A 26332-nucleotide genomic window follows, 5' to 3' on the forward strand; every position below is an offset into this window, starting at 1 on the left:
TTCTAGCTGTTCCTGAGGGTTGTGACTGTTACTTACTGCTGTGTCCAGCCAGAGGTCTGTCATGACTTGTAGTAGATAAAAGCTTGTAAATTACAGAGCTTTGTGTCAGACCTTTCTTTTTAGACACAGATATCACCAGCATCCCCTAGTCCAGCCAGAAGGAACATTTATGGAACCAGAGTAACCTATCATTTCACATTACAGAGGGTATCAAATTTTGGCCATCTATGAAAAAAACATCATATTTAAGTAGAAGTAAAATACCACCACAAATTTATAAAATGTTTAATGAAAGTTATGTAGCTGTTTTTATAGTAAATCACAGGGCAATTTGTATTGGGGACAGAAAAATCACAGGACTATTTTCCAGTTATTTTTTCTAAATAAGAGGTATGCTTCTCAAAATTCAGACAGGCCTTCCTTCTTTCTGCCCTACACTGTGTTCCTCAACCTGACATACGACTTCAGTCAAACAATCCTGTAGAACAGACTCCTTTCCTGAAAATACAGTTGTTAATTCCATCCTAACTATAACATCAAAGCAGAAAGCAACTGTTCCCTTCAATCTACTCTGTTTTTCAGCAGTGCCTATCTTACATATTCAAGCTAAACACTTGATTTAGAAGACCTGGTCTCTGCTATAAATCCTTCCTGATATAATACTTCAAAGAATCACAATCCTAACTGACATTTTTATACCAGCAGAAGGAGACTTTATATTTCATTTAAGAAGCTGGGAAAGTTACAGTGGAAGAAAGTCTTTCGCTGATACAAATTGTAGCTGTATTGCAGATTTTGCTAATACAGGGATAGTGACAAGTCCAGCTAGAATTGCCCTTATTAGAGGGAAAAGACCAGAATGCACTAAAGGTACAGCCTAAGTTATTTTATTCTGAATGGAGATACCCTACAGTCAATCCATGCCAGAGTTATAGACATAAAAACATCAGGATATATTTGAATCAGGTCTCAGAAGTATTTTAAATGGCATTAGCTACCACAACTTAAAAACAAGGATCAATTTTGTTCTGCCTGTGTTTACCCCATAGGTGGCACCTAAAGTAATCTGCACAGTTCAGCTGTAAGCTCCTGAACTCTCACAAGCAAAGCTACATGTATGTTCAGAGGCAAGACAGAGGCAGCTAGCACCTTGAACATTCCTCTGGGAGCAGGTTTTACTACTGGAATGAACACTTTACATAGCAGCACTCCAGCCATTTAAAGAATCTATCTTCACACTACTACTTAGATCTTGGCAATAGTCTTCTGATTAACACTTAGGAAGAAAATATGCCTTCTGCTTGCTAATGGAAACTGCTTTGGGGTCTTTTCCTAGTATACCACCATTAAAAACCCTCTGTTGGAAAGGAAGAAGGATGGGCTGATCAAAAAGCAGTAAAAGTTCTGGATTCCTCCTGCTCATGTTGTTATTTTTACATAGCCCTGGAAGTCACAGGCATTACAAAGTCTTTTTTTCCTCCAAAGGAAAAAATAGTTGAAAAAATGTGCAAATTTCCCAGGTAGCTGAGGCAATCCCGAGTAAATGAAACTATTCCTTTCAATGTTTAAGGAACGTTAGCCTAAATCTTAATTGTGGAGAAGGGAAATGAGGCATGGGAAATAGCTGCATGTATCAGCTTTACACATACCTAAAATACAGGATGGATAAAAATGGATGCCTATGAAATTCTGCATGGTGGGTTGGCCATGGATAGATGCTAGGTGCCCACCAAAGCCACTCTGTCACTCCCCTCCACAGCTGGGCAGGGGGGACTGGAAAATAAGATGGAAGCTTAGTGGGTCGAGTTAAAGGCAGGGGGAGATCACACAAAGTACTATTACCGGCAAAACAGACTCAGCTTTGGGAAGATTAATGTGACTTATTACCCATCAGAGTATGATAAGGAGAAAATAAAATACTCCTCCCTTATTTCCAGACTTTACTCACAAATTCACCATCTCCTCTCCCAGCAGTGTGGGGAGACAGGGAATGGGGGTTGTGGTAAGTTCACCACACATCATTTCTGCTGTCCCTTCCTCCTCAGGGGGAGGACTCCTCACACTCTTCCCAGGCTCCACTGTGAGGTCCCTCCCACAAGTGACAGTCCTCCACCAACCTCTCTAGCACAAGTCCTTTTCACAGGCTGCAGTTCTTCATGAACTGCTCCAGCATGGGTCCCTCCACAGGGTGCAGTCCTTCAGGAACAGACTGCTCCAGCATGGATATCCACAGTGTCACCAGTCTTGCCAGCAGACCTGCTCCAGTATGGGCTTCTCTCTCCATGGGGCCACAAGTCCTGCCAGGAGTCTGCTCCAGCACAGGATTACCATAGGGTCACAGCTTTCTTCTGGGCATCCACCTGCTCCACCATGGGGTCCTCCATGAGCTACAGGTGGATCTCTGCTCCCCCATGGACCTTGATGGGCTGCAGGGGTCTGCCTGCATCACCATGGTCTGCACCACAGACTGCAGGGGAACCTCAGCTCCTGGAGCACCTCCTTCTTCACTGACCTCAGTGCCTGCAGAGTTGTTGCTCTCACATATTCTCACTACTCTCTCTGGCTACACTTGCTGTTGCACAGCTTTTTCCCCTTAATATATTACCCCCAAGGCTGATGAGCTCGGCCTTGGCCAGTGGCAGGTCTATCCTGGAGCCAGCTGGCATTGGCTCTGTCAGATACAGGGGAAGCTTCTGGCAGCTTCTCACAGAACCAACTCCTATAGCCCCCTCACTACCAAAACCTTGCCATGCAAATCCAATACAGTCAGAGATGTTTTGACATTTAGAGATGCTCCCCTCATCACAGAAGGAATAGAGAGAAATTGCCAAATGCTGGTCACAGAGAGCAAGACTCAAGATCATTTTCCAGTGCCCACCTCGAACCAGTTCTGGAGAGCTGAACACAACCTGCACCAGCTGGGACAAAGAGAGGGACCAGAAACTGTGAAGAAGAGCTCAGGGGTAGGAGTGGAGAGCTGGAAGACGTGATACTTCCCAACTACCTATCTTGGTTGGGTGGTAAAGCATTAATCCACACATGGCTGGGACAGGTTTGAAGAAGTGTAACAGAGTCTGGCAGGATATGTGGAAACAACTGAAGGGATGCTTGTGGGTGTAAAAACTAGATCTAGTTAAGAAAAAGTCAGGAATGCCTCCATAGGAAGCTCCCAAGAGCCACACTTGAGCTCCCAAGAGCTCTCAAATCTCCTTCGTAACAGTAGCTGGGCTAAGTGCAAGACCATGCTCGGGCAGGGAAGCAGAGGGGACTCATGCTCTGCAAAATGAAGAGAGACAAAGCTCATCCCTCTGTTCCTTCTGGTTATGAGAAAGCAGTAAGTGTAGATAACAATCATATAGACTGTGGCAGAACAGTGGAGAGACCAGAGGCTTCATTTTCCAGACCAGATGGTAGGCAATTCTTCTTTGGCACGTGCCAGGCTCATGAATTTTACAGCAATACTTTGCAGCAAGGAATACTTAGGTAATCAAAAAGTCTTCTGTGTTTCAGGTGTGCCAGAAAGGAGGCAAACTTACTAACACTCAAGACAATTCCCTTCCTTTTCTTCTATTTTTTCCCCTCTCTCACATCATACAACAATGTTGTTCAATTAAAATATACACTAGCTTCCACTTATTTTCCATTCCTATTCAACAGGACAATATTAAGGCCCTCTACAGTTTAAGAAAGCTTGAAAACACTGCCTTGACTCTCTTCCGCTCTTTTTGCATGAAGCTTCTCACTGTATAAAACCAAAATAGGCCAATTAACCAAACTACCAACCCAAAATTCACCATTTAAATATACCGTTGTTTAACAGTTAATTTTTGAAAATGCATTTTTTTCCATGATGAACCTGATAATTTGAGATAATTAACTCTGCATAATATAGAGAACTCTGAACACCTCAAGCATTTTAAGTGTTGGAATACGAGGTGAAAGAAAAGTGGCAATGACTTCCCAGATTAATAATCCTTTTATTATTAACATTTAAGAATGATGGTTTCAGAAAGTTCATTTTATTAAGTGTCCCCATAAACGTGGGTTTTTTAATATTTAAAAATACCCAACTTTTACAATTTCAAGTTTCAGTGCTTTGAGCTACAGAAACAGGAGCATATAATAGTGAATTCCTCCAACATACTCAGTTCACAAGGCAGAAGGAATACCAGAATTATTGAAGTTTGACCTCCTGTATAACATAAGTTTTGGGCTTCCCTGATTTAACCTCCATTTCAGTCCAGTAACTGGGGGATTTCCTTTAACAAAAACACCAATGCTGCTGTTTCATAGAACATAACCAACAAAATTAGCAAGCAGACGTACTACTTCTTGAGTTTCTTTTGAGCAGCCTTTTTCTTGACCATCTGTAACCTTTTCATAGCATTGAGCTGAGATTCCTGAGAAGTTGGGCCCTTTAGGGAGGCTGACTGATTGCCAGTATCCGTGGTGGTTTTACTCGTGCTGCCGCCGCTGTTCCCTGAATTCCCGCTGTTGCCGTTCCCGCTGCTCCCCTGGCTGCTGGTGCTCGGCGCGGCACTGCTGGGACTCGGGAGACCCACTTTGCTGACGTTGTCGCTGCTCACTGAGCGGCTCAGGGTGGTTTTCCCCAGTGTCAGAGGTGGAGGAGGTTTCAGCTGAACAGGGTTTGTGCTGTTGTTGGCAGAAGCTATTTTTGACCCTAGTCCTGTTTTTGAAGTTGCCAACCCTGACAAACCCACAGGTTTCTGGTTATTTGAAGAAGCTGCCGGTTTCCCACTGGCACTCTGTGCTGTTGATCCCAGTTTGGCAGTTGATGGATTGGCAGAGGAGGTTTTGGCTGCAAAAGCAGCCCATCCTGTAAGGCCACTCGTTGCTGAAGAGGAAACACTTGTACTGGCAGAGTTCCCCGAAACTGCTGCTGAGGTCTAAAATAAAAAAGCATTCTTATTACAGTAGCATCTATTTGTGCAACACATCACAGTATGAATACCTCAAGCCTCTGTTTCAGTTCTTTTCCCAGGATCATCCAATGGACAATATTTCATCACTGCTTACTGCAGTTGAAAGTGCTAACATGAACAAGAAAGGATGCCAGGTGCAGCCAACTTTTAATCTCCCAGCCACATGGAACAAATAATACCTTTTCTCCCCTTCCTTCTATACAGTTAGCAGGCTACCATACAGCATTGTGATCCCTCCATGAATAATAAAAGCCCAAATTTGTGAACTATATAAAAGGTGGTGGCTTGCCTTCCTTTTTTTTTTTTTTTTTACTGTTGTTACCTGGTGTCACTTGTTAACAAGATGACAGATGCTTGGACAAAAATCAGACATTGAGCAATTTATTATTGCATTTATTACAGCCTTTTGGTCAAAGTAGCAGTATCTAAACTGTTTCCTTTCTCTCCCTTGGTTCTTAAAAGCCTGTACCACAGAGAGAATTAAAAAAAAACCCCAAAAAATGCACTGCACTTCTTTCCTGTAGGTCTCTTCCCATTCAGGTCTCTTGCAAAACACAAGCCTTCTGCACACATGGGCTCCCTTGCTTGCAAAGTGCTCTACATATTACCTGAGTTCCCACACCTTAAACCCTATAACCTCCAGGTTTCAGATGGGGATGATATGTTGCGTTATTAAACCAGAGTTACAGCAAATGGCAGAGTTAAAATGAAAACTAAACCCCTCTATTTAAGTAATATCCCTTTTACAGTATTTCTGGAGAGTTTCTAAACAGTAAAGATGACGGATGAAATCAGGCCTCAGGTCTAACAACCCATTTAGGCAAATAAATAAGTCTGCTGAGGTGAAAAAAGTATTCTCAAGTATAAGAGCTTGAGCAATACCCATCATATTATTCATGATGGTTTGCATCCAGGCAGAGCAATGGCAAACATAACTCTGAGCGCATGAATAGTTGCTTTGATTTTGAGTTAAAGCCGTGTTTTCCTAGGTAAGGGTCACGCTTTATTAGACTGCTATGTTTTTTACTATACTGCCTCTGGTTTACCACCTTTGAGCAACTTGTGACAGTATTTTAACTTGGGAAAAACAGAAATAGAAGCAACATAGAATCACGGAATAGAATCACAGAATGGTTTGGGTTGAAAGGGACCTTGAAGGTCATCTAGTTCCAACGCCCCTGCCCACGCTGCCCACTAGGATCAAATTATGTGTAAGAAGCATCAGTCTCCTAAATTAGATCTCAGAGTCAGCTAGAGTTTCCCTATCGTAGACTCATAGAACTGTCTAGGCCAGAAAAGACCTTCAAGATCATCAACTCAAAGTGTAAACCCAGCACGTCCAAGTCGACTGTTATCAGGAAGAAAAGCCTAACTGTTAAAATACACACGTCACTTGACCACAGAGACCAAATAATATATTTTCTATGATTCATAGAATGGTTTGGGTTGGAAGGGACTTTAAAGATCCCCTAGTTCCAACCTCCCTGCTGTGGGCAGGGACACCTTCTATTAGACCAGGTTGCTCAAAGCCCCATCCAACCTGACCTTGAAAAAATGCAGGAATGGAGCATCCACACGTTCTCTGGGTAACCTGTTCCGGTGTCTCATCACCCTCACAATACAGAATTTCTTCCTAATATATAACATAAATTTATCCTCTTGCAGTTTAAAACCATTCCCCCTTGTCCCATCACTACACTTCCTTGTGAAAAGACCCTCTCCAGCCTTCCTGTAGGTCCCTTTTAGGTACTGGAAGGCCCCTTGGAGCCTTCTCTTCTCCACGCTGAACAACCCCAGATCTCTCAGTCTGTTTTCACAGGAGAGGCTCCAGCCCTTCCCAGCTCCTTTCAGCAGTCTCCTTTGGACCTGCTCTAACAGGTCCATGTCTTTCCTGTGCTGAGACAGCTGGACACAGTAGTTCAGGCAGGGGCTCACAAAAGTGGAGTAGAGGTGCAGAATCACCTCCCTCAACGTGCTGCTGGGCCAGCTTCTTATGATGCAGCCCAGGATATGGCCGGCCTTCTAGGCTGCCAGGGCACATTTATAAAGATTTCTACTTGTATAAAATATCATTAAAAAAATTCATAGCGTCAGTTCTGTTCCTTCCCTTGTAACATAAAAATACAGTCAAGAGCTGGATGTTTTAGGGACTTACTGGTGAAGTGAGGGTTTTTTCCCCATTCTTTCAGTGTTAATGCTATGGTGCTGCTCAGTCTGCATTGTTTTCATTCATGATTCTTGTGAGAAAAGATTATAATCTATGCAGTGAAACAAACTTTTCCTCTGGCAAATTTAAACTACATTACCTTGACTTCTGTTCTCTTGAATGCTAGAAAAGCTGGTGGGGTCTCAGGTTTTAACTTAATTTCTGGCTTCTTGACCAATGGATCCTTCAAAGCTGGTGCAACTGAAACCACTGCAGGAGCTGGTTTTTGAGGTGGCTTTTGTGTCTTCTGAGCCTGCAAAAGTGGTACGAAAAAACCATGCCAAATTATTTACAGACCCTATAACATTGACTGTTTTGACTGTTAACAAAAAGCATGAGCATTTTAAGATTGCAATCTAGTCTTTACCACTTCAAGTTTAATGGTCCATGAGAAATGAGGTAATAGGGGATGTGGAGACAGTGCTGGTTATGGTATTGGAGACAGGGTCCAGCCACAAAGCATCCTGAATAGAACTTGCTATTTCAGCGTGGAAAGAGTTGTAGTGGTGACACTTAGAGAACAGGAAAGCACTGGGCCTTTACAGGAATAAGGTAAAGGAAGGTGAACTTGCAGAAGAAAGGGACATAATCCAGCAGTACTGGGATGTGGGCTGCAAGAGCCTGCTAAGAAGTGGCAGGCAAAATGGCAGAATTCATGCCAAAAAGGAAAAAAGGAAAGGTCGTATTGAAGGCAACTATTGAATGGCTGCAATCGCTATCCTGTGCAGGAACTGACCTTCAGCAAACACTCCTCTGAGTTCAAAAGCCTGATGATCATCAGAATAATCACGTATTTCAGTCAGTGATGATAATTCCTAGGCCAGGATCTTACATTGCCTTTTTTTCTTGTTTCTTAGTAGAGCCATTTCAAAAGATAACAACTTGCTAAGTTATCACAGAGCAGTTTCAAAACACACTTTCTGCTGTATAAAAGGGTGTGATTTTAAAACGTTGGAACTAAAGTCACTAATGTTTCATGCACCCAAGGTGCTGTCTTACTCTCATATTCATTTCTCATAATGAGACAAGTGCAATTCCAGTGGGATCCTGTTTAGTCAAGAAATTAACATGCAGATCAATCAAAATAAAGATTTTAATTCTTTTTTTTTTTTACTGGAATGTGCTACCCTCAGCTTGTTTTTGAGCCTGAGAAAACTCAATGCTTGAGATCTGGACTGAAATTTGCGGTCTTGTCCTACAGGAAAGCAACCATTAATGTCCAAAGCTGAGAAGAAAACTAAAACTGTAGGGTTATTTGGTAGACATATGCTAAAAACTGAGTATCACCCGAAACAAAGAAAATAAGAAGTTTCAACTGCTGCCTGCCAAGTAGGAAATAATCCTATTTCACTCTTCTTCACTCAACTTTTCATTTTTAAAAAACGTTTTTTAAGAAGCACATTGCAGAATGCTCTTTGAGATGCTACATTAAAAAACACACCTGCAGCAAGGGAAGCACTGCTGAGAAAAACAGTTTTCCAACATGCTTCCTAAGATTTCTCTAACCCATAAAATACTCTCACATAGTAGAAATAGCCTGCTGTATTCAAATAGCGCTCACACGAGACAAAAAACTGACTCCTACCATTCTCTTCATCTGCCTGGTACAGCGGGCACAATACCATACAAGTCGAGGATCATTCACTTCCTTGTCTGTCACCTGAGGTTTATGGCAATCCTGGTGGTAGAGATTATGGCACTCCTGACACTCCACTAGCTGATTCACAAAAGTAACTGTCATTTGCCTGCAGAGCAAATAGTTAAGAACAGATTATGGAAGAAAGCACTTAGAGGATTATCCAATTGTTGAAAATTTTGCAAGGCTTAAGATAAAAATTAAAAATATTTTTGCTTTCGCATATATTTCCTACCTTTGGCAAATGAAATGTATTCCTTTTCTTCCTGTATCAGCTCTTCCTAACTAATATTTTAGAAACTTGATATTTTTAAAAGGTAATTTTTTTCAAGAATATCTAAAACTTCCACAATATTAAACATGTGTATGACAGTTTTGATTTCTCTGTTTGATTTTTGTATTAGAAATATAAGTCTTGCCTGCTTTGCTTCACCTGGGCATTTTATGGATACATCACTCTATAACAAACATGACTTCCTCATTATATTAGTATATGAAGGCCTAGTCTCCATTTGTACAATTTTGCTGTAAGCTTTAGAGCAATACAGTTCAAGAACAATTAACTTCTCAACGACAAGCCAGTAAGAGTGCTTTCTGCTACAGGATTTGAAAGCATCATCATCCAAGCTCTACACTACTTTGAAGATGTTTTATTAGCCATCCTTTTGGTCCCTACTACACAAACAGACACGTGGAATTTGAGATAATACCAGAATCATGGAAAGATGGAACAGAAAGGATTAATTGTGCAGTCCCGCCTTGAAGCAAACATGCAAGCTGGTGATGAGGACTTCATTTTGCATGGGCCTCTGTTGAAAGTAATCATGCTGTATAAACGATAAATTAGTGATATATACATGACTGGGAGTCTGCCTGTGAATTAGCCAAATACCATTTTCTTAACGATTTCTTCTTTCAGAGGACAAATCAAGCTATTTAATTGCTAAGCTGCTTTTGCTCATATCCCTGAGGAGCAGGTACCCAGGTAACCATGGAAACTCTATTTGTAGATGGGTGGGGAAAGGTAATCCCTTATTTCTTTATATAACAGAAAAATGAAGTCTGATACTACAACATTTTCTAAGAAATATTTCTCTTTTACACAGGCAATTTAAAAACAGAGGGAGAAACCTTTCTGAAATTCCAGGGTCCATTATTCTACATGTAGGATATTTGAAAGACATTTTGTTTGTTTCTCATTCCTAAATAAACTGGATCAGAACAAAGCAGTGATTTTTCAACCTCATGTGTCAAGGCGCGAGACTCACCCTATTTTAAAATTACAAAGAACAATCCCAGACTGATTAAAAAGTCAGGAACTCTTCATGATCAGAAACAAGTTAAACCACTTACTTTTAAATTATAAGATAACTAAGAAACAAGCTTAACAATTTTTTACCATCAAAAACCAAACAAAAAGGTATTAACAAAAAATTTGAAATTTTGTTATTTCCAACCCAGTGTTTTTTAAAGATTTTTCTGGGATGAAAACTTCACAATCATCTATAAACTGCATACAGTATTTCCTCTTCATATAACTGAGGAGCCATGTAACTGGTGGGTCCTGTTTTTGCAAGACCTACAGGTACTGGAGAAGTTGAAGTTATTTTAATATTCTCTCCCTCCTTATGCCTAAGTTGGCATAACAGAACAAGAATTAAAACACAACAGGCATCAACGTGCAATACTCATAATCACTGTGAAAATACATTTGACACTTGGCAAATCTTGAAGAAACATTTCATGTCTCTGCTTTAGTTTTTTCATCTAAAAAAAGGAATAGTTAATATTCGAATGCACTTTTTGCATTTGTGAACTCACAGCTGGGTTCTTGTCAACTTGTCTTCTTAAGCAATGTAAATATAACCTCTTTTGCTATGAACTCCACCTACTCTGCAATTGGACATGATGTTTTCATTCACAACTGGTTGAATAACTGAGTTATTAGAAGATGCCATTTTAAAAATACTATTCATACTTGAGTTATTTTACAGAGTATCCAGTGCTTTTATTCTTCATATGTATGGGGATATTACTATTTTGGCTCAAGATGGCCACCCCAAAAACAGTGCACATATTGAAAGTGAGCAGTAAATAGAGGAATACTGTCTGACCAACATGTTCGAGTCAGAACTCCATAGCACAAATCCTCTTAAAAGCATCTGGTTCAGCACAAGGTGGAGGTGAAGAACCATGTGACATCAGTCTCAGCAAGCTCTGTGTAAAATGAAAGTGATCCTGAGTGTCAGGGTGACTGTTGCCACCCCCTCTCTAACGGGTTGTTTCTTTCCCTGCAGTACTTCTCCCTCCCTCTGGCATCAGTTAATGAGAGCTATTTTAGTTAGCCAGGGCAGAAAACTCTTTTGCAAGAACAATTGAGTTGGTGACTATGAGCATGTAGAAGCAACACCTTCAGCAGCCAGGTTAAACACCGATTGTGGAACAGCTAATGGAACCACATACCCGGCCTGTGCTTTTCAAAGCAAAGTCTTGGCCATGCTGGGCACAGGAGTTGCATTTTCTTTAGTTTCTTTACTTTGCAGGCATTTCTCATTATGCCTGTATGTGTTTTTTTTTGCCAGGGAAGACAGAAAATTAATAATCCACAACAGCTCAAGACTGTCTAAAAAAACCTTTTTGTTATCCCTTCCTGCCAAATAACTTAATACCGTACTATTCTTAGTAGCATTTTAACATACCACCAAATGGGGATTTGCCCCTTTTAGGGGACAGAAAAAGTGGAATTTGAAGGAAAAAAAGGTAAAATTGAGATATTTATTTCATACTTCTTCCTTTTTCAGTGTCTCTATTAAGAAACTAAACATTTGAGCTAACATACAGAAATAATGTGACATGAAATCTCATCAGTCCACAATTGGTTACCAGTATAATTAGCTGCAACAACAGAAATTTATCATCCCTGGACTGCAGTTGCCTCCTTACCTACACAACAGGAATGACCATGAAAATGATGGAACAACGAAGTTATAAAGCCCAGTTTCACAAATGACTTAAGCTGAGCTGAAATACATACTTGCTACCGAAAGGCCAGTTCCAACCCCTTCTCTGTCCTGGCTCTACGTTCTTGTATCCACACATGTGCCAACACAAGCATTTACACTCACTAAGCTGACTGAAACCTAAACCTACTGAAAAACCCAAGTGGAAAGCTGATCCAGAAGCTGATTCAGCTCATCACAAAACTCTGTGTGCAATACATCCCCTAAACAGTACAGGGAAGGAGGTACAACTGGGAGAGCCAAACTGCTCCTTTTGGCAGCAGTGGGGGCTTAACAAGGACATAAATCATCTGTGAAACCAAATCCTGGTTTGAGTGATTTGATCCTAGGGTAGATATTCAGAACTGAATTTTATACTTCTGTTAACACTAAATGTACTGCTAGCACAATGTTAATAAATCCAATTTTAGAGCCCTTACTGGAAAGTAAAAAGAACCTGTCTTCACTGCAAGATATATTTACTGAGAAAACATGGCTATGTGTAAATTAATGTCAAATGATTAGGAAAAGAGGAGCAACACATATACATCTCATAATAATGCCACTTACAAATGCTTTAAGAAGAGAAGTGATTTTTTAAAATGCTTATCATTAGCCGTTAATACTTTAACTTGCTTTCCAATAATTAAAAACTGGTATTTGTCATGATAGGTTTTGCATCATGTTTAGTTTTATTTTTCACTTGCCTTTTCCTGAAGAAAAGCTGTTTTTCTCATTAAAGGTTCTATTTTCAAGAAACTATTCTTATTCGTGAAGGATGCTTAAATCTATTATCAACTTTGGATATGCGCTTAAATGATTTCCAGAATAAAAACTAAAAGAAGCATTAACTCAATGGTACACATTAAAAAAAAAGGTAACTAGCAATGAAGAAACGTTGACTTACCTGCAAACAACACAGGCCAATCCCATTTCCATAGCAAAGTCATCAGCACTGGTTTCCTCAAAGCTAGATAAATCAGGCATGGATAAATCCTTGCTCGTCTGAACTGTAATAGGAGAGGAACGAGCCTCTTGCTTCTCTACTTTGGGCTTCTTTGGTGCATCAGCTCCTTCAGCAGTATCCCCTTTTGTCTATTAAACACATACAGAATGTGAAAACTCAAAATGCTAGTAGATATTATTAAAATGAGAAAATAATTGGCACAATTAGAAGTGTAAGAAGGTATGCTTTACAGAGGACACACACAATGTATTTTCTTTAATTACATATTTTCTTCAAAATATTTACGAACTAGAACCGCAAGCCCACTTTTTGTACTTCACCTCAAAATCCTTGAAAAAGCTTTGGGAAACCCACATTTCAATTTGCTACATTTTAGTACCTTGTTATTATCAGGATGATTCAAAACAGAGAATCACAGAGTGATTTGGTTTGGAAGAGACCTTTAAAGGTCATGAAATCCAACTCTCCCTGCACTGAGAAGGGAAAACAATCACAGAATAATTATAAGAAGACTTTTGTTGGAGTGCCTAAAGACATGATTGGCTAATACAGCTCACAGGTTACACACCACTAGATGAGTTGAGCTACAGAGACTGAAAAGGGAACCTTCTGTCTAAAACACCTTTGAGGTTATATACCAAGTTATCTCATTAGAGAACAAAAATCACTTACTTTATCAGCAGATCTCTTTTCTGTTTCTTTTTTCACCTTTTCTGATGCAGTGGGCTTGCCATTGTTGTTGCCAGAGGGCAAACTAGAAGAAGTTTTAGGCTCTTGCTTAATAGGTTTGGTAACAGATACTTTTGGTTGCTCGGCTTCCTAAAAACAGAAACAAAAACTGAAGGCAAACCCTACACTTGAGATACTTCCCAGTTTGCAATTAGTTAGATACCAGGATAGGCAAACAACATACAACACCAATCATCTACACACACACTTCTTAAAAAAAACCATTTCTTAAATATCTTCATACCACTTCAATAAATAACTGTGCATAAGTTGCAGACAACTAGTAAAACCTCCCCTTACCACTCACCTTCCAGAGGGAAAGGTGCTCCTTTTCCAAAGACAGATCCTCTTTGGAACATTAATTAAAAAGGAAGACATTTCTGCTTTTAAAATTCAAAGAGATAATGAACACAAATTTTCAGATAATTCTGAGGACAAAATTCAATATAAGCTGAAAACATAACCCGACATCTGATGTAACCAGACATCAATACTTCATTCCTTCATGGAGAAAAATATTGACCTCTGCTGAATCTCAGTCCATATTCATCTAGCAGATGAATAAATTTAGATCTCAAAAGGAATCAATAGTTCTCATTAATGACGCCTTAAGGTCGGCAATGGACAGTAACCAAGAGAGTCTGTAAATGAGTGATTAATCACATTAATGCACAGGAGCAAGGTATCCCCTCTCAGTTGGTAAGAAGGCAGGAATTCTCTGCTCTGTACTGGGACAGGTCCTAAGCCCTGAGCTTCAGCTCTCTGAAGTTTGTTGACTTCCTGTTGCATCCAGGGTCAGGTTGCATCCTCATCTGCCTGACTGTGGTAACTCTGTGCTCCCTACTGTGTTCTTGGATTTCATGGTCAACCATAAATTAATCCTGCAGCCTTATAAGAATGCAAGGAAAGAAACCATTACATTTTTCATTTCTGAGCTTTGCAATCCAGCTGATACTGGAGACATACTAAAAAGAAGAGAACAAAAGATTTCTTCCTCCGGCCTGAGTTTCAGTTTCACCTGAGGGCAGGTGACTGCCAGCCAAGCTGTTATTAGAATTGGCTTCCCAAGCCTCTTTGCACTATTATTGATCTCTCTGCTTCCTCTTTAAACCACAAATCGCTTCTTTGAGCTCTGAGGGCACTCGAGAGTTTTGAGGCCTGTGTTAGGGGGAACTGCAGTTTAGGTTTCAGGGAGCTGAACAGAAAGGAGTTAGACCACACCGTACAAGATATATGCTGAGCAGTAATAGTGCCTTTTAGTTATTTGGAACCACGTAGATGTAGAAATGAAATATCACTGATGTATCAGCATACAGACCATCATTATAACATACCAGGCTGACTTCCAGGCATCCTAGGGGAGAACACTACCTCGTTATCCATATGGCAATATGTAGCAGTACGAGGATGTCCCCGCTTGGTTATTTCCATTCACTAATTTGGATTCAAATAGTCCCTCTAGCAGGTGTTCAGTGATTTTTGGTAGATGAAAAATAATGTTTGTCCATTGGATGGCAATGGTTCCAGACTGCAAATCATTTCTGCTTTGAACCATTTTGTGTTTTTCATTCCCATATGACTTCATCAACAGAATTTCACGGAAAGAGACCCAGCTTTATCAGTATAGCTTGTTCTGTTTCATATTTATCTGTGGCAAAAGTAATCAGCATTTTAAAGACCTTTTAGCTCTGAAATGTAACTGCAGAAATACATAAGTTTGGGTTCACCTTATACAGCATGTCTGATATAATGCTGAATATCTCTTTTAAAGGTCTCGGTACATCAACAAGGTAGAGATTTTTTTTTTCCCATTAACTTCTGTTAATTGAATAGATTATGTTGCATAAAAGGGAAATGATGAATATGAACATTCCATAATTACTTTTTCTTTTTCCTAAACTTCTGATTCTCTTTAACTTTCCAGCTATAAAAGAGAAAGAGCTCTGTAAAGGCATACAAAAATGACCCGTGCTCTCTAACACCAATACCTTCTGAGATGGACGATAGCTTGACTCAGTTCCTCTGGCCAAAGACTCATCAAGAAGTGCTTTCAGCTTTTCTGCAGAGTCCTTACTCTTTGAATGCAAGAAGCCCAGGGCTTTCAGAAAAATGGGATCAAGCTCCAAGTTCACTGTAGCAGCCATAGTGGTGTCTTCAGAGGGAGTTTGAATGAAAAAGAAACAAAAAACAAACAAATAAAGAAAATCAATGACAACTTTATTCATCTGGAGCATAACTCAAACAGCATGTGGCTAACAGAAGATCTATTTTTTTTGCAAAATGGAATGACATTAAATCACAGGAAGGGTGATATGTGAATTAATTATCACTAGAAGATGACTGATTGTGAACTCTAGAGTTGCAAAACTTGAATTTGACTTTACATCTGAAATTATGTCAAATTAATTCTTTGGCATGTCTGATATTCAGAAACTAAACTCATCACACTCAGGTAAATGAAACAAATATTTCATATTCTTGATATTCCATACATCAAGAATATTGAAAAGTATGCAAAACAAGTGTCAACTTCAAGGAAAGCAATTACGACTCTTCTCCTCAACATTATTTGCACACACAGTTATTTCTAAGTCATGGCTTGTTTAAGAGTAACTAAAAAATCCTACTTGCAGAAAAATAAACTTTTGAAACTTCTGACAAAAAGCCAGCTCATTGTAGCATACAATATAAGATAAAACAGTTAGTGTATTATTTTGTACAAATACCTGAAAAAACACCCTATCCATTTTTAAATTTAGCTGGAACAGTGAGAAAATTTATAACTTAGACTGTGATTTAACCATGCCCCCATGTGACAGTCTGAGTTTTAATGTCAAGTAATGACTATCCATGGCTTCAATATGCCACAGTGACAATGTAAATGGAACAAAGTGAGAAAAAGGTTAGAACTAATTAAAAAAAATTATGTTTGCTTCAGAGCAATACATTCTGGCACTCTGGAACCTTCTCGGTTCATTTCTTTAACAAAAGCTCTAAGGAACTGCATTTACATTGGAAACTGTACTTAAAAAGATCTCAATCAGTAATTGACAATTAATAATTTAAGAAATAAGTGGGAAGTTATGGGAACACATCAGGATGCTTTATGGTTTTGTTTGGTTTTGGTTTTTTGGTTTTTTTACACAATAATCTAGAAGATGTTCTTGAAAAGCCTTTCATCAGTTCTGCTCAAAAGCACTGGACAGCTTTTTCAGCTGGAGCTTCCAAGGTTTTGTCTGATTAATTAATTCCTTTTGATATTCATGGCAGTGAACTTTTACCTCTCTGGTCAAAACAGCAGTGGCAGCCTGCTCCCTTAACACTTGCCTAGAAGTCCCTAGGAACCTTTATCTCATGCTGAGCTTTCACGAGACACCAGAGAATCACTTGACTGAGATCATCAAGGAGTTCAACATACAGTAGACTTCATAGGGATTTTATCAATGGACCCAGCAGAGAGTTAAGAATCGTCTTCAAGAGCCTCTTCTCTCTTCCTTAATCTTTGCTACTTGACAAATCGTTTTCTGGTGGCCACAGAACTTCTGCTAGTAATACTACACACCAGTTACTCTGCTTTTTCACTGATCAAGCAGAGACTGTAGTGAAAGCCCCATCCAGACAATTCAGTCTCTGATGATTACAAAAAGTGAATTCACAGTGCATGGAAAGCACATACCCTTTTTTTAATGCATCTACCTTTAACAGATGCTCAAGCTGCTCTCAAGATCTGTGGGTAGGTTATCTCCTCCATTTCTTTGTTCTGTGAATATGCCTTTTACAAGAGTCAGTACCATATACTCTTAAACCGGGACTCTGCTAAACCCTCTGTTGAATGAAAGTAGAATCAAAACACTAATTTCAAAAATTTTTTAGAATTCCCTGCTAAAAAACAATACTTTCAGTTCTTCTCTGAGGCTTCTATTAGGAATATACACTTGTCTACAAGAAGAACAGGTAGCCAAACAGTCATTAGCAGCCAATTCAGGATGCCTGTAATATTTAGAGAACAAGTATAAACACACTAATTCAATTTTCATCTAGCTGAAGATTTCTTTCTAGCTCTAGCTTTTTAAAGACATATACTGAAAGGAACTGTTAAACCCCAAATTTCAAGAGGGTTCTCTGTATTTATTCTTTTATTTGCTATGAAATTGCAGCAATTCTTTCTTTATTCTTGGGAGTAAATTTTAATGTCATAGGCTACTTCAGTTACAACTAATATCACAAGAAATTTCTCAAGAGAAGGGAAGGAACCGGGCTTATTAAACAGTTCAAGTATGCTCATCTTAGGCATGTATTTTCAAATTTAAAAAAAAAATCTATTTGTGATTTAGAGGAAGTCTATTCAATGGGAAGATGAACACATCAATAGCTGTCTTAAAAATAGCATCACCTGAAAAAAGTAAATTGATAATTATGCTCTCCTTACTGGACCATAACAACACAACTGCCAAACAGACTAACACCAGTAACTGACCTGGTCCAAAAGGCAAATTATTGCTTCTGGTAGTAGCCCTTTCCAGATGTTTACAGATCAAACAGTTTTTAAGTATAAAACAGTGGTTTGACACTTATAAACCTAAGATCCAACTACATTCATTCATGTTTTCATTCATAAACTGCTCCTCTGGCAGTGGAAGCAGCATAGAGCAATGTGATAGCCTTGAGATAAGGACAGCAGAGTGTTCTAACAGTGATGCCATAGGCTGTTCTGCAAGACAGACCTTGACTTTCTTATTGAAGGGGAATCTTTGTACAAGAAATAATTCAAATGCTGTTTAGGAAAAAAAAGTATGGCACTGTCTTTTCCTTAGCAGTTTGATAACTCAGCTGTGAAATTAGATGACTGTGCCAAAAAAAAAAACCTAGAGCAGAACTGGTTTTGCTCAAAGCAAGTGCACCCTTCTTGCAACTCAGCATTCAGCCATGAGCCTAGCCCTAAAAGCACCTTTCTCAGCTTAGGTCTCTGTTTGGTACTTCTTCACTATTATATAAGAACTGTTTGATGATGGATACACAAGACCAAACATAAGGCAACAAAACTCCCTGAAGTATCGGAGATTATATTAAGAATCCTACAACGAACAATCATGGAGTGGCTTCCCAACGTGTACTATTCAAAGGGGTTTAAATCCCTGTGGGGAAAAATAATGCTAATTAGTAGGTTGTTATTTTTAAAACATCCAAGAATTTTTGGATTCTCTCATTTCTTGAGCATACTTTGTTCTTCTGCCAAATACATACAAGTTTAATGGAGTACTATACAGAATACGTGGTCCTCCAATTTAATAGACTTATTAGATTTCTAGGATCTTAAGAAAAAAAGAGCCCTCTTTTTTTTATTTATTTGCCATCTACTATGTTGCATACCTACACATCTATTATCTTATTCATTATAACTTGCAGTTAAAGGGATCTACTTCCATTACATTTTCAGATATGGTTGTATTTTTATCCATCTGTTTCTGAACTCCTGTTTCTATTATTTTCTGAGACAAATGTACTACTGAAGATATTTTTCCAAGAAAGCACACACCTTCAATTTATATTGCAATGCTATTATCAAACCCATCCTTTTATAAACTTGGAAATATTTTTATTTTTCACTGACACTGATGATTAAAAGGACTTCCACTCACATATCCTTTTCAGCTACCTTCAACATATGTAGCAGTAAACTTAAAACCTAGTCACATGAAACAACAGCACATAATTCCTGCCAACACACTCACTGCACTGTGTTTATCAATAATTAATTTATGATGATAATATCAATTCACTTTCTCCCTCCCCTTTAGATTCTTCCATTCCTCAGAACTTACTCTCTTCCTGACTAATCAGTGACAGTGGCAGATTTTGCTTATTTACCAATAATACCTTTTCCAGATAACTTCCAGATGTAATGTAAATCTTAAGAAAGTAGATCAAGGAAAATCTTAAAAGCAGGAAAAAACAAACTTCTGTTTTCAGTTTTTGATTTTGTATCTTAATCAGGACTTGATTCATGACAGCATAATTTCTCAGTTACCTTCCACAAGGGACATTTCAAAACTCACACACTTCAGTAGTCTGGAAAACTGTATTAATCAGTTCTCATTTATCTGTTATCTTCTGCAAAGAATCTTCTAAGACTAGAGTAAAATTTCCTGCTATGTAGTTACTACTACTGGTATCCTTAATTTTACATTCTATTCCACACCGTATTTTATAATATACTTTTAAATTAATATTTCAATCAATATCACTGTAATCCCTTTATCCAAAATGTCTAAGATTACACTATTTGCCATTTTCTCCTCAGAAATAGTGAATTATTTAAGAATCACAGAATCATTTAGTGTGTAAGGGCTGTCACGTGGTCACCCTGTGCAATCTCCTGTTCAAAGTGAAGTCAACACTGAATTCAGACCAATTTGCCCAGGACTTTTCCAGTTGGATCCTGAAAACCTCCAAATACAGGAATGTGAAAAATCTTATGGGCAACCTGACCCAATGCCTCACTACCCCCATTTCATTGCTTGGAATTGGAAGTTCTAACTTGTGCCGTCTCTCACTCCCTCTCAAAGCATCTGACTACAAAGACTAGCTCCATCTTTTCAAAAATCTCCTTAGGTTTATAAAGGCTTCCATTAGGTCCCCTTAAGCCCCTGGCAGATGGCATCCAACACTTCCTTCACCTTCAGATCTAGCTATTTTGCCACAGGGGACAAGCCAGGTAGTTAGGCATGACTTATCCTTGGTAGATCTCGAGATGGCTATCCCTAGTCTCCACCTGCTCCTCCTTATGCCTACAAATGGCCTCCTCCATGATCTTTCCAGATGGAAGCAGCAAGGCCTGCAGTTGTCTTCCTAGTCCCTCTTGCTCTTTTTGAAGATGAGCATAAAATTTGCCTTTCTCCAGTCTTTGGGATCTCCCCAGTCTCATGGCCTTTAAAAGATGACAAAAAGCAGCTCCGTGAAGATGGACCTGAAGATGGTGTTTCAACACGTGCCACTGCTCATTGATTTAAGTCACTGGCAAATTGAGTTTACCTCCACTACTGTTTTCACCTTTCCTTAATCCAGTGTATACTGAAACTTATCAAGCTCACAAATTCCTGGGTATCATCCTCTTGGAAACTTCTTGGTGACCTTAGTTAAAATGGATTTTCTGAAATAGTTACAACAAAGCCACGACACGACCCTCTGCAACCTACTTGCTGCAAATCTCTCCCTGAGATTTCCCTTCAGGAATGCACAAAACGCCTCTCCCCTGAAAGCAACACTTAAAATGTTTAAGATAATATAAAGCCACCCACCCTCCTGCCCCCGTTACCGCCCTGCAGCGAGTTGCTCAGGGCAGCGGCTCCGGCGGTGCCCTGTGCCCGGGAGGGACCGTCCTGGCACCCACCGGGACAGCGCGGCGGCCGCCGCCCCTCCCAGCCCCACAAGAGACCCACAGCTCACCCCGGGTCCGAGGGTAAGAGCCGCCAAATGTGGTGTGGGCTCCACTCTTCCTCCTCCCCAAACCCTTCCTCCTCCCTCCCCCCAAACCGCCTCTTCCTTCCTCCTTCCCCCCGAACCCCCTCTTCCCCGCTCCTCCCAAATCCCTCTTCCTCCTCCCAACCCCCTCTCTTCCCCTATTCCAACCTCCCTTCTTCCTCCTCCCAAAACGCCTCTTCCTCCTTCCTCTTCCCAAACTCCCCCTTCCTCTTCCCAAACACCTTCTCCACCGTTTTCCTCCTTCCCAAACCCTTCTTCCTCCCTCTTCCCAAGCCCTTTCTTCCTCCTCCCAAACCCCTCTTCCTCCTTCCAAAACCCTCCTCCTCCTCCCAAACCCCTTCTTCCCCTCCTAACCCCCTTCTTCCCCTCCCAAACACCTTCTTCCGCCCCCCAAACCCCTTCTTTCTCTTCCCTCTTCCTCCTCCCCAAACCCGTCCTCCTCCCAAACCCCCCTTTCTTTCTCCCAAGCCACTCTTTCCTCCTCCCAAACCCCCTCTTCCCCTCTTTCTTCTCCCAGACCCCCTCTTCCCGATCCCCGCAGAGCCGCCCGCTGGGGTCTCACCGGAGGCGAGGAGAAGGAGGAGGAAGGCGCACAGGCGGGTCCGCCGCCACGCCAGTCCCCCCGCGCCGCGAGGCCGGCGGGCGGCAGTTCCGGGCGGTGCGCGGGGCCGGGGCAGGAAGGGGCGGAGCCGGGGCGGACGCGGCCGGGCCGGGTAAGGAAAATAGACCGAAAAGAGGGAAAGCGGTCGGACTTAAATCCCCGGGTCCGGTTTTGGTGGGGTGGCAGAGCGCTGAGAGGAGCTGGGAGCAGAGGTTTTGTGGAGCGGGTCTGTGAGGGGGTTCTAGCTCGGCCGTGTTGTTCTCTGCGACAGCCGAGTTCCAGCGCGCTGCCTCCCTGAGTTCTGGTTCTGTTCTCCGTAACCAGTGTCCTGCCTTCTTAAACCGTCCACAACTTCCACTTTATTGGTAGACCTGTCTGAAGCTCTTCATGAAAAGCTTCTGGGCTCCCTCGCGGGTGCAGTGGTGGCTCTGGACTCATACAGCAAATGGATCGTCTGAATAGAAATATATTCTCTAAAGTTATGTGCCTTAAGGCACACATATTGCTTTGCGCTAATTTAAATATTTGTTGCGTTTTTAAATGACATTATATTGAGCGTTTCTCAAGCCTTAATGAATCTGCTTTAGCAAAAGTTCTGTGTTACCCTGTAGTAATCATCAAATGAATGATATCTTTTTCATTCTGAAAGGAATGAATTTCATTCAAACTGAAAGGAAGAGGATGCTTATTACTTATTAATTAAGTACTTACTTATTAATTTTGAATTTTTTAGTTTTTCATTTTCACAGGAAATGCTTGTTTTTAAAGCAGTGATTTTCTTTATCACATTGTTAACGCAGCAGCTGAGTGAAACTAATTAATCTGTCGTTTAGTGCATGTTGAAAGGAAGAGAAAATGGTAAAAACCGGTACAGTTAGCGAACATTATACTTACATAGTGTTTATTGCTTTAAATAGCCACGGTGACTTTTATACCAAAGGTAGACAACATTATTTATCTTGCCTTTACGTTATTGTGCAAATCCTGTATTGGTCATTGCTTCTCGTTTCCCCTCTTTCAGATAGTGGCTATTGTAGATAAGACCAGTAGAATAAAAAGCCACCTCTTCCCACAGAATTTATAGTTTAATTAGAGAAAAAAGTGCTGGGAAAAACGTTTTGAGCAAATAGTGCAATGTCGTGTTAGATTTTGTCAATTTTGCCTTGCATGTTTTGTTTTATTGTGTAGGTCTGTGTCTGCTTTTGTCTTAGTAAGCTGCCAAGGGATTAATCAATGTATCACATTTAACGGAAGGGTAGAAGTTAAGTGAAAACACTTTAATGAGAACAGGCAGCCAGGTAGGCTATTGAGATGAAAGGCTGTGCATAAATTCACAAGGAAGGTAGACCTGCAGAGCCAAAACAGTGTGGAAAATCACCTGTCTTGGGAACGAAAAATATAGGGAACAACTTTGTAAATGTCATTGCTTAGAGTCAAGATGTTAGGAGGAATTCTCTGAAGTAAAATATGGGAGAGGGGTAGGATATGGCAGTGTAAGGGTGTAGAGTTTGGTTGAGGTGACAATTCAAGGTGGCCTTATCTTCTCACAGGAAACAATACAGAAACACAGGTAAAGTCACTTATAGACAGAACTCCTGGGCAGATTAATATAGTTTCTCTTCTGTGAGAGACTTGAGAATAAAATTAGCCTGACTGTAATTTTCGTTGTCACAGACTGGCCTTAGAAAAACCCAAAATCTCACAACCAACCAAACAACAAATCCTTTAAGAAAAATGTTTAATTTTTAGGTTTTCCTATGTAACAGTGAACTAAAGATTCTCTTTGTGCTTCTATTTTTTCACATGTATAATGGTAACACAGGAAACTTGCACCTTGCAAGGCTTTTTGGGAGACATTCAGTTACTGTTGTGATGAAGGGACATAGAGGTTTTTACAACTAGCAATACAAATAAATACAGACTGAATGCTTTGCTATTCTAATGAAATATGTAAGGAGGTCATGACAGAAGCCCATTTTGTTAAAATTACTTTTTAAAGTTCTTGTGGAAATTAAAGTATTAATTAATTGAAGTATTAGCTCTGTTGATGTTTTAAAGCTCGATGCAAAAAGCAGAGTGGGGTTTTCCGATGCTTCCTCTCCTTATCTTTTAAAGTTTGTTCTCCTGGTCTGAAAAGTATGTAACTTTAAACATCCCTGTAGTTGATATTTCCTGTTCTTTGGGGCTTTGGGAAGAAAAAATGTAGTAGGATAGTGTATGAGAAGAATTTAGGACTATATTTTAAAATAGCGGAAGAGTATATTGCAAAGATGCCTTCAGGTCTGGTACCATAAGAACTTGCAGGATCAGGACCTTTAGCTGAGAGAGATCTGATTGCCCATACAAACCAAAATGAATTGCTGTCATATAAATGATAAGAGATTAATTGGTCCAGGTCTGGAAATCGTTTGTGTATGTAAGTACCCATTCTCAGATTTAAGCCTGATACTGTGAAATGTGCCACGTTCTTAATTCTCCCTGAAAACCAAAGAAATGAGACATTTGTATTTTTGCTATGAGAGCTGGAGTTGTCACCTCCTCTGGGATCTTTTCCACTGTTAAGTGTAAGATACTAGTTGCTTGCACTTTTTTTTTAGAACTTAGCAATTTACAGTTTGTTTTTATTTGGTTCAGAATTACTAAATGGAATAATTAATTGTTGTTGTATTGATACTGTCACTGTTTATGTGATTCCTTAAAAAAAAGAAATTCTCATAATATTGACCATAATACTAATCTTTGGATTTTCCCTTACTCCTCCTGTGTGAGGAGAGTTTAATTAACTGAAACAGCAGTCTTAGCTTAACCCTTCTTCTCTCCCTTCACCTTGAATTAAATCCATCTCTAAAATTTTAGAGTGCTTTACTAAGTAGATCATAAATATCACTGTTTCTGTGTTCTTTTTGTCTTTGTAGAAGTTCATTTAGGTTCAGAAAAATAATTCAGTCTCTCTGTCATGTCGTACTCAGCTCATGTTGCAGCTGAGTAGTGGTAAATGACTGTATATTTACAAAAGTTAGTCTGAGTTTTGAGGAGGTTAGTAACCACCCTCAAACTGTCTAGTGCAGCTGTCTCCCAGAGGTTCTCTCTTCAAGGCATTTGGAAGAACAGACCTTTGCTGAATGTACCTTTTCTTCAGTACAAAATCCAGAGCTTTACCTAAAATGGTTGAGAGAACTAACTTGAAGTTACGATACTACAGACTAAATGAAATGGCCTGAATTCATATTCCCATTTTCTGACCCTGTAAAGAGAATGGAGTGGGTGGTTCTGGACTACATCTGCTTATCCTGCTTCAGCAAGATCCTAGTATTGGTTTATATGGTTTGCATGATTTTTGATAGTTTTATACCTGAGGATGAGAATGGTTTAATTTGACCAGAAATACTTCAAACTTAAAGAATACAGGTGGATTAATAGGATAGCATCAGCTGTGTTTGCTGGGTTGAATACAAAGCAGGACAATGACCAACAAGTCATTATTTCCAGTAAGTTACTGTCTCTGGGACTGTCTGACAGCTGCTGTCTGTTACTCATTGCTACTGAGTAGAAGTAATTTTGTTCAACAGATTGGAGGAGAATTCACACTGAGGTTGTTTACCCCTTCATCTACCAGTTTTCAAGCAGTAGTACCTCTACTTGGGCATCTTTTAAATACTTATGTTTTATTTTTAGTCTAATGACACATTACCCTTTATGGTGAGACAGTGCTTCAGAGCTGCTACTCTGGATGAAAGTGGGCAAGGGTCAGTGTACTGTTGAGAGTACCTATGTGGTGAAAAGATTAATGTTTTATTTGGGCAGTCCTGAGTGATGGATGTAGAATAATTTGTAACAACAGGTTACAATAGTTGGAAAACGTAGAATAATATACTTTGGAAATAGAAACCTTATCAGAATTTACCAAAGTATTTATCAGTTCTATATAGCATGATAATGACCAAAATAACTGATTGTGTCCAGTAAGGTCAACCAGAAGAAAACATTCATCACTGAAGTGATTGGTAAGATATATGTGTATGTCTGAGTGGCCAGAGTGGGCAGGAAAAGATGAGCTTGTGTGCTCCTTGAGTTCCCATGGAAAATAAAAATAATAACCCAAATGCATATGAGGGTACTTTTTAATATTGAAAGTAGTACTGTAGTCAAGAATAGGAGTTTAAGTGCTGATGACTATGGATTTAACAGGTAAGACTAATTCTTCTGACTTGCCTCCTTAGCAGTGCCTTCACTATGTAATTTCTGCCACAGAGCTGTACTTAGGATATATTGAGTCTGTTTTGACTTACGTGCTGTCAAGATTTATCCAACTTAAATAGCTTCTGGGAAAGTCGGTATTTCATTATGTATTGTCTTGTTCTTTGTGTGGCAGGTGTACTAATTAAAGAAAAGCAACAGTACTCATAGTAGAGCCACTGTTCTTCTGAGACAATAACATGTCATGTAATAGTTTAAAAATACTTTGCTATAACAGTCATTAGTATGATCTTAGTGTCAGGTGGATGTGGTTTTATTCTTCCACTGCCTTCTTTTAGGCGGTTGATTTGGCCCCGTGATAGATAATATGAAGTAGTAAATTTGATGTACATGTCTACATGAAGAAAAAATAATCAAATAATCAGCATATATCAAATGAAAACCGTTTTTTTGCTTCTTAAATAATTCCATCATATTCATGTAACTGCACAAAGACCTTATTAATCCAGACAGTTATTTGAAAGACTCGTGTTTTTCCAGTGTCACTGATGCTTTGTATATATGTATATAAA

General features: G+C 39.7%; 2 protein-coding genes across 9 annotated transcripts in view; one reads left to right on the top strand and one right to left on the bottom strand.

Annotated features, from left to right (window-relative positions):
• Nucleotides 1–3957: 3957 nt before the first annotated feature.
• On the bottom strand, nucleotides 3958–21605 carry INTS12 (integrator complex subunit 12). 7 transcript variants are annotated; one of them, XM_017833528.1, is made up of 8 exons: nucleotides 21525–21585; nucleotides 17177–17305; nucleotides 15469–15632; nucleotides 13424–13570; nucleotides 12692–12879; nucleotides 8735–8894; nucleotides 7250–7402; nucleotides 4326–4907 (listed from the first exon to the last, which is right to left on the bottom strand). In XM_017833528.1, exons 3-8 carry the CDS (start codon nucleotides 15622–15624, stop codon nucleotides 4326–4328), a joined length of 1386 nt encoding a protein of 461 aa, XP_017689017.1. In that variant the 5' UTR covers nucleotides 15625–15632; nucleotides 17177–17305; nucleotides 21525–21585. The 7 variants fall into 7 exon arrangements, with proteins under 7 accessions (XP_017689013.1, XP_017689017.1, XP_017689015.1 ...); XM_017833526.1 differs by lacking the exon at nucleotides 21525–21585 and adding an exon at nucleotides 20513–20597 and having other exon boundaries at nucleotides 17177–20408; XM_017833524.1 differs by lacking the exon at nucleotides 21525–21585 and having other exon boundaries at nucleotides 3958–4907; nucleotides 17177–20489.
• Nucleotides 21606–21634: 29 nt separating this feature from the next.
• Nucleotides 21635–26332, top strand: part of GSTCD (glutathione S-transferase C-terminal domain containing) — a 62482-nt gene continuing 57784 nt past the window's right edge. The window contains exon 1 of one of the 2 annotated variants that reach the window (XM_017833531.1): nucleotides 21635–21675. The gene's annotated coding sequence lies outside the window, so the exon portion shown is untranslated. Of the gene's footprint in view, nucleotides 21676–22629; nucleotides 23134–26332 lie in introns of those variants that run through there. The other variant, XM_017833533.1, reaches the window with a different exon arrangement.

The sequence above is a fragment of the Lepidothrix coronata genome, unplaced genomic scaffold (assembly GCF_001604755.1).
Source record: "Lepidothrix coronata isolate B3197 unplaced genomic scaffold, Lepidothrix_coronata-1.0 Scaffold215, whole genome shotgun sequence".
In the NCBI taxonomy this organism is placed as follows: Eukaryota; Metazoa; Chordata; class Aves; order Passeriformes; family Pipridae; genus Lepidothrix; species Lepidothrix coronata.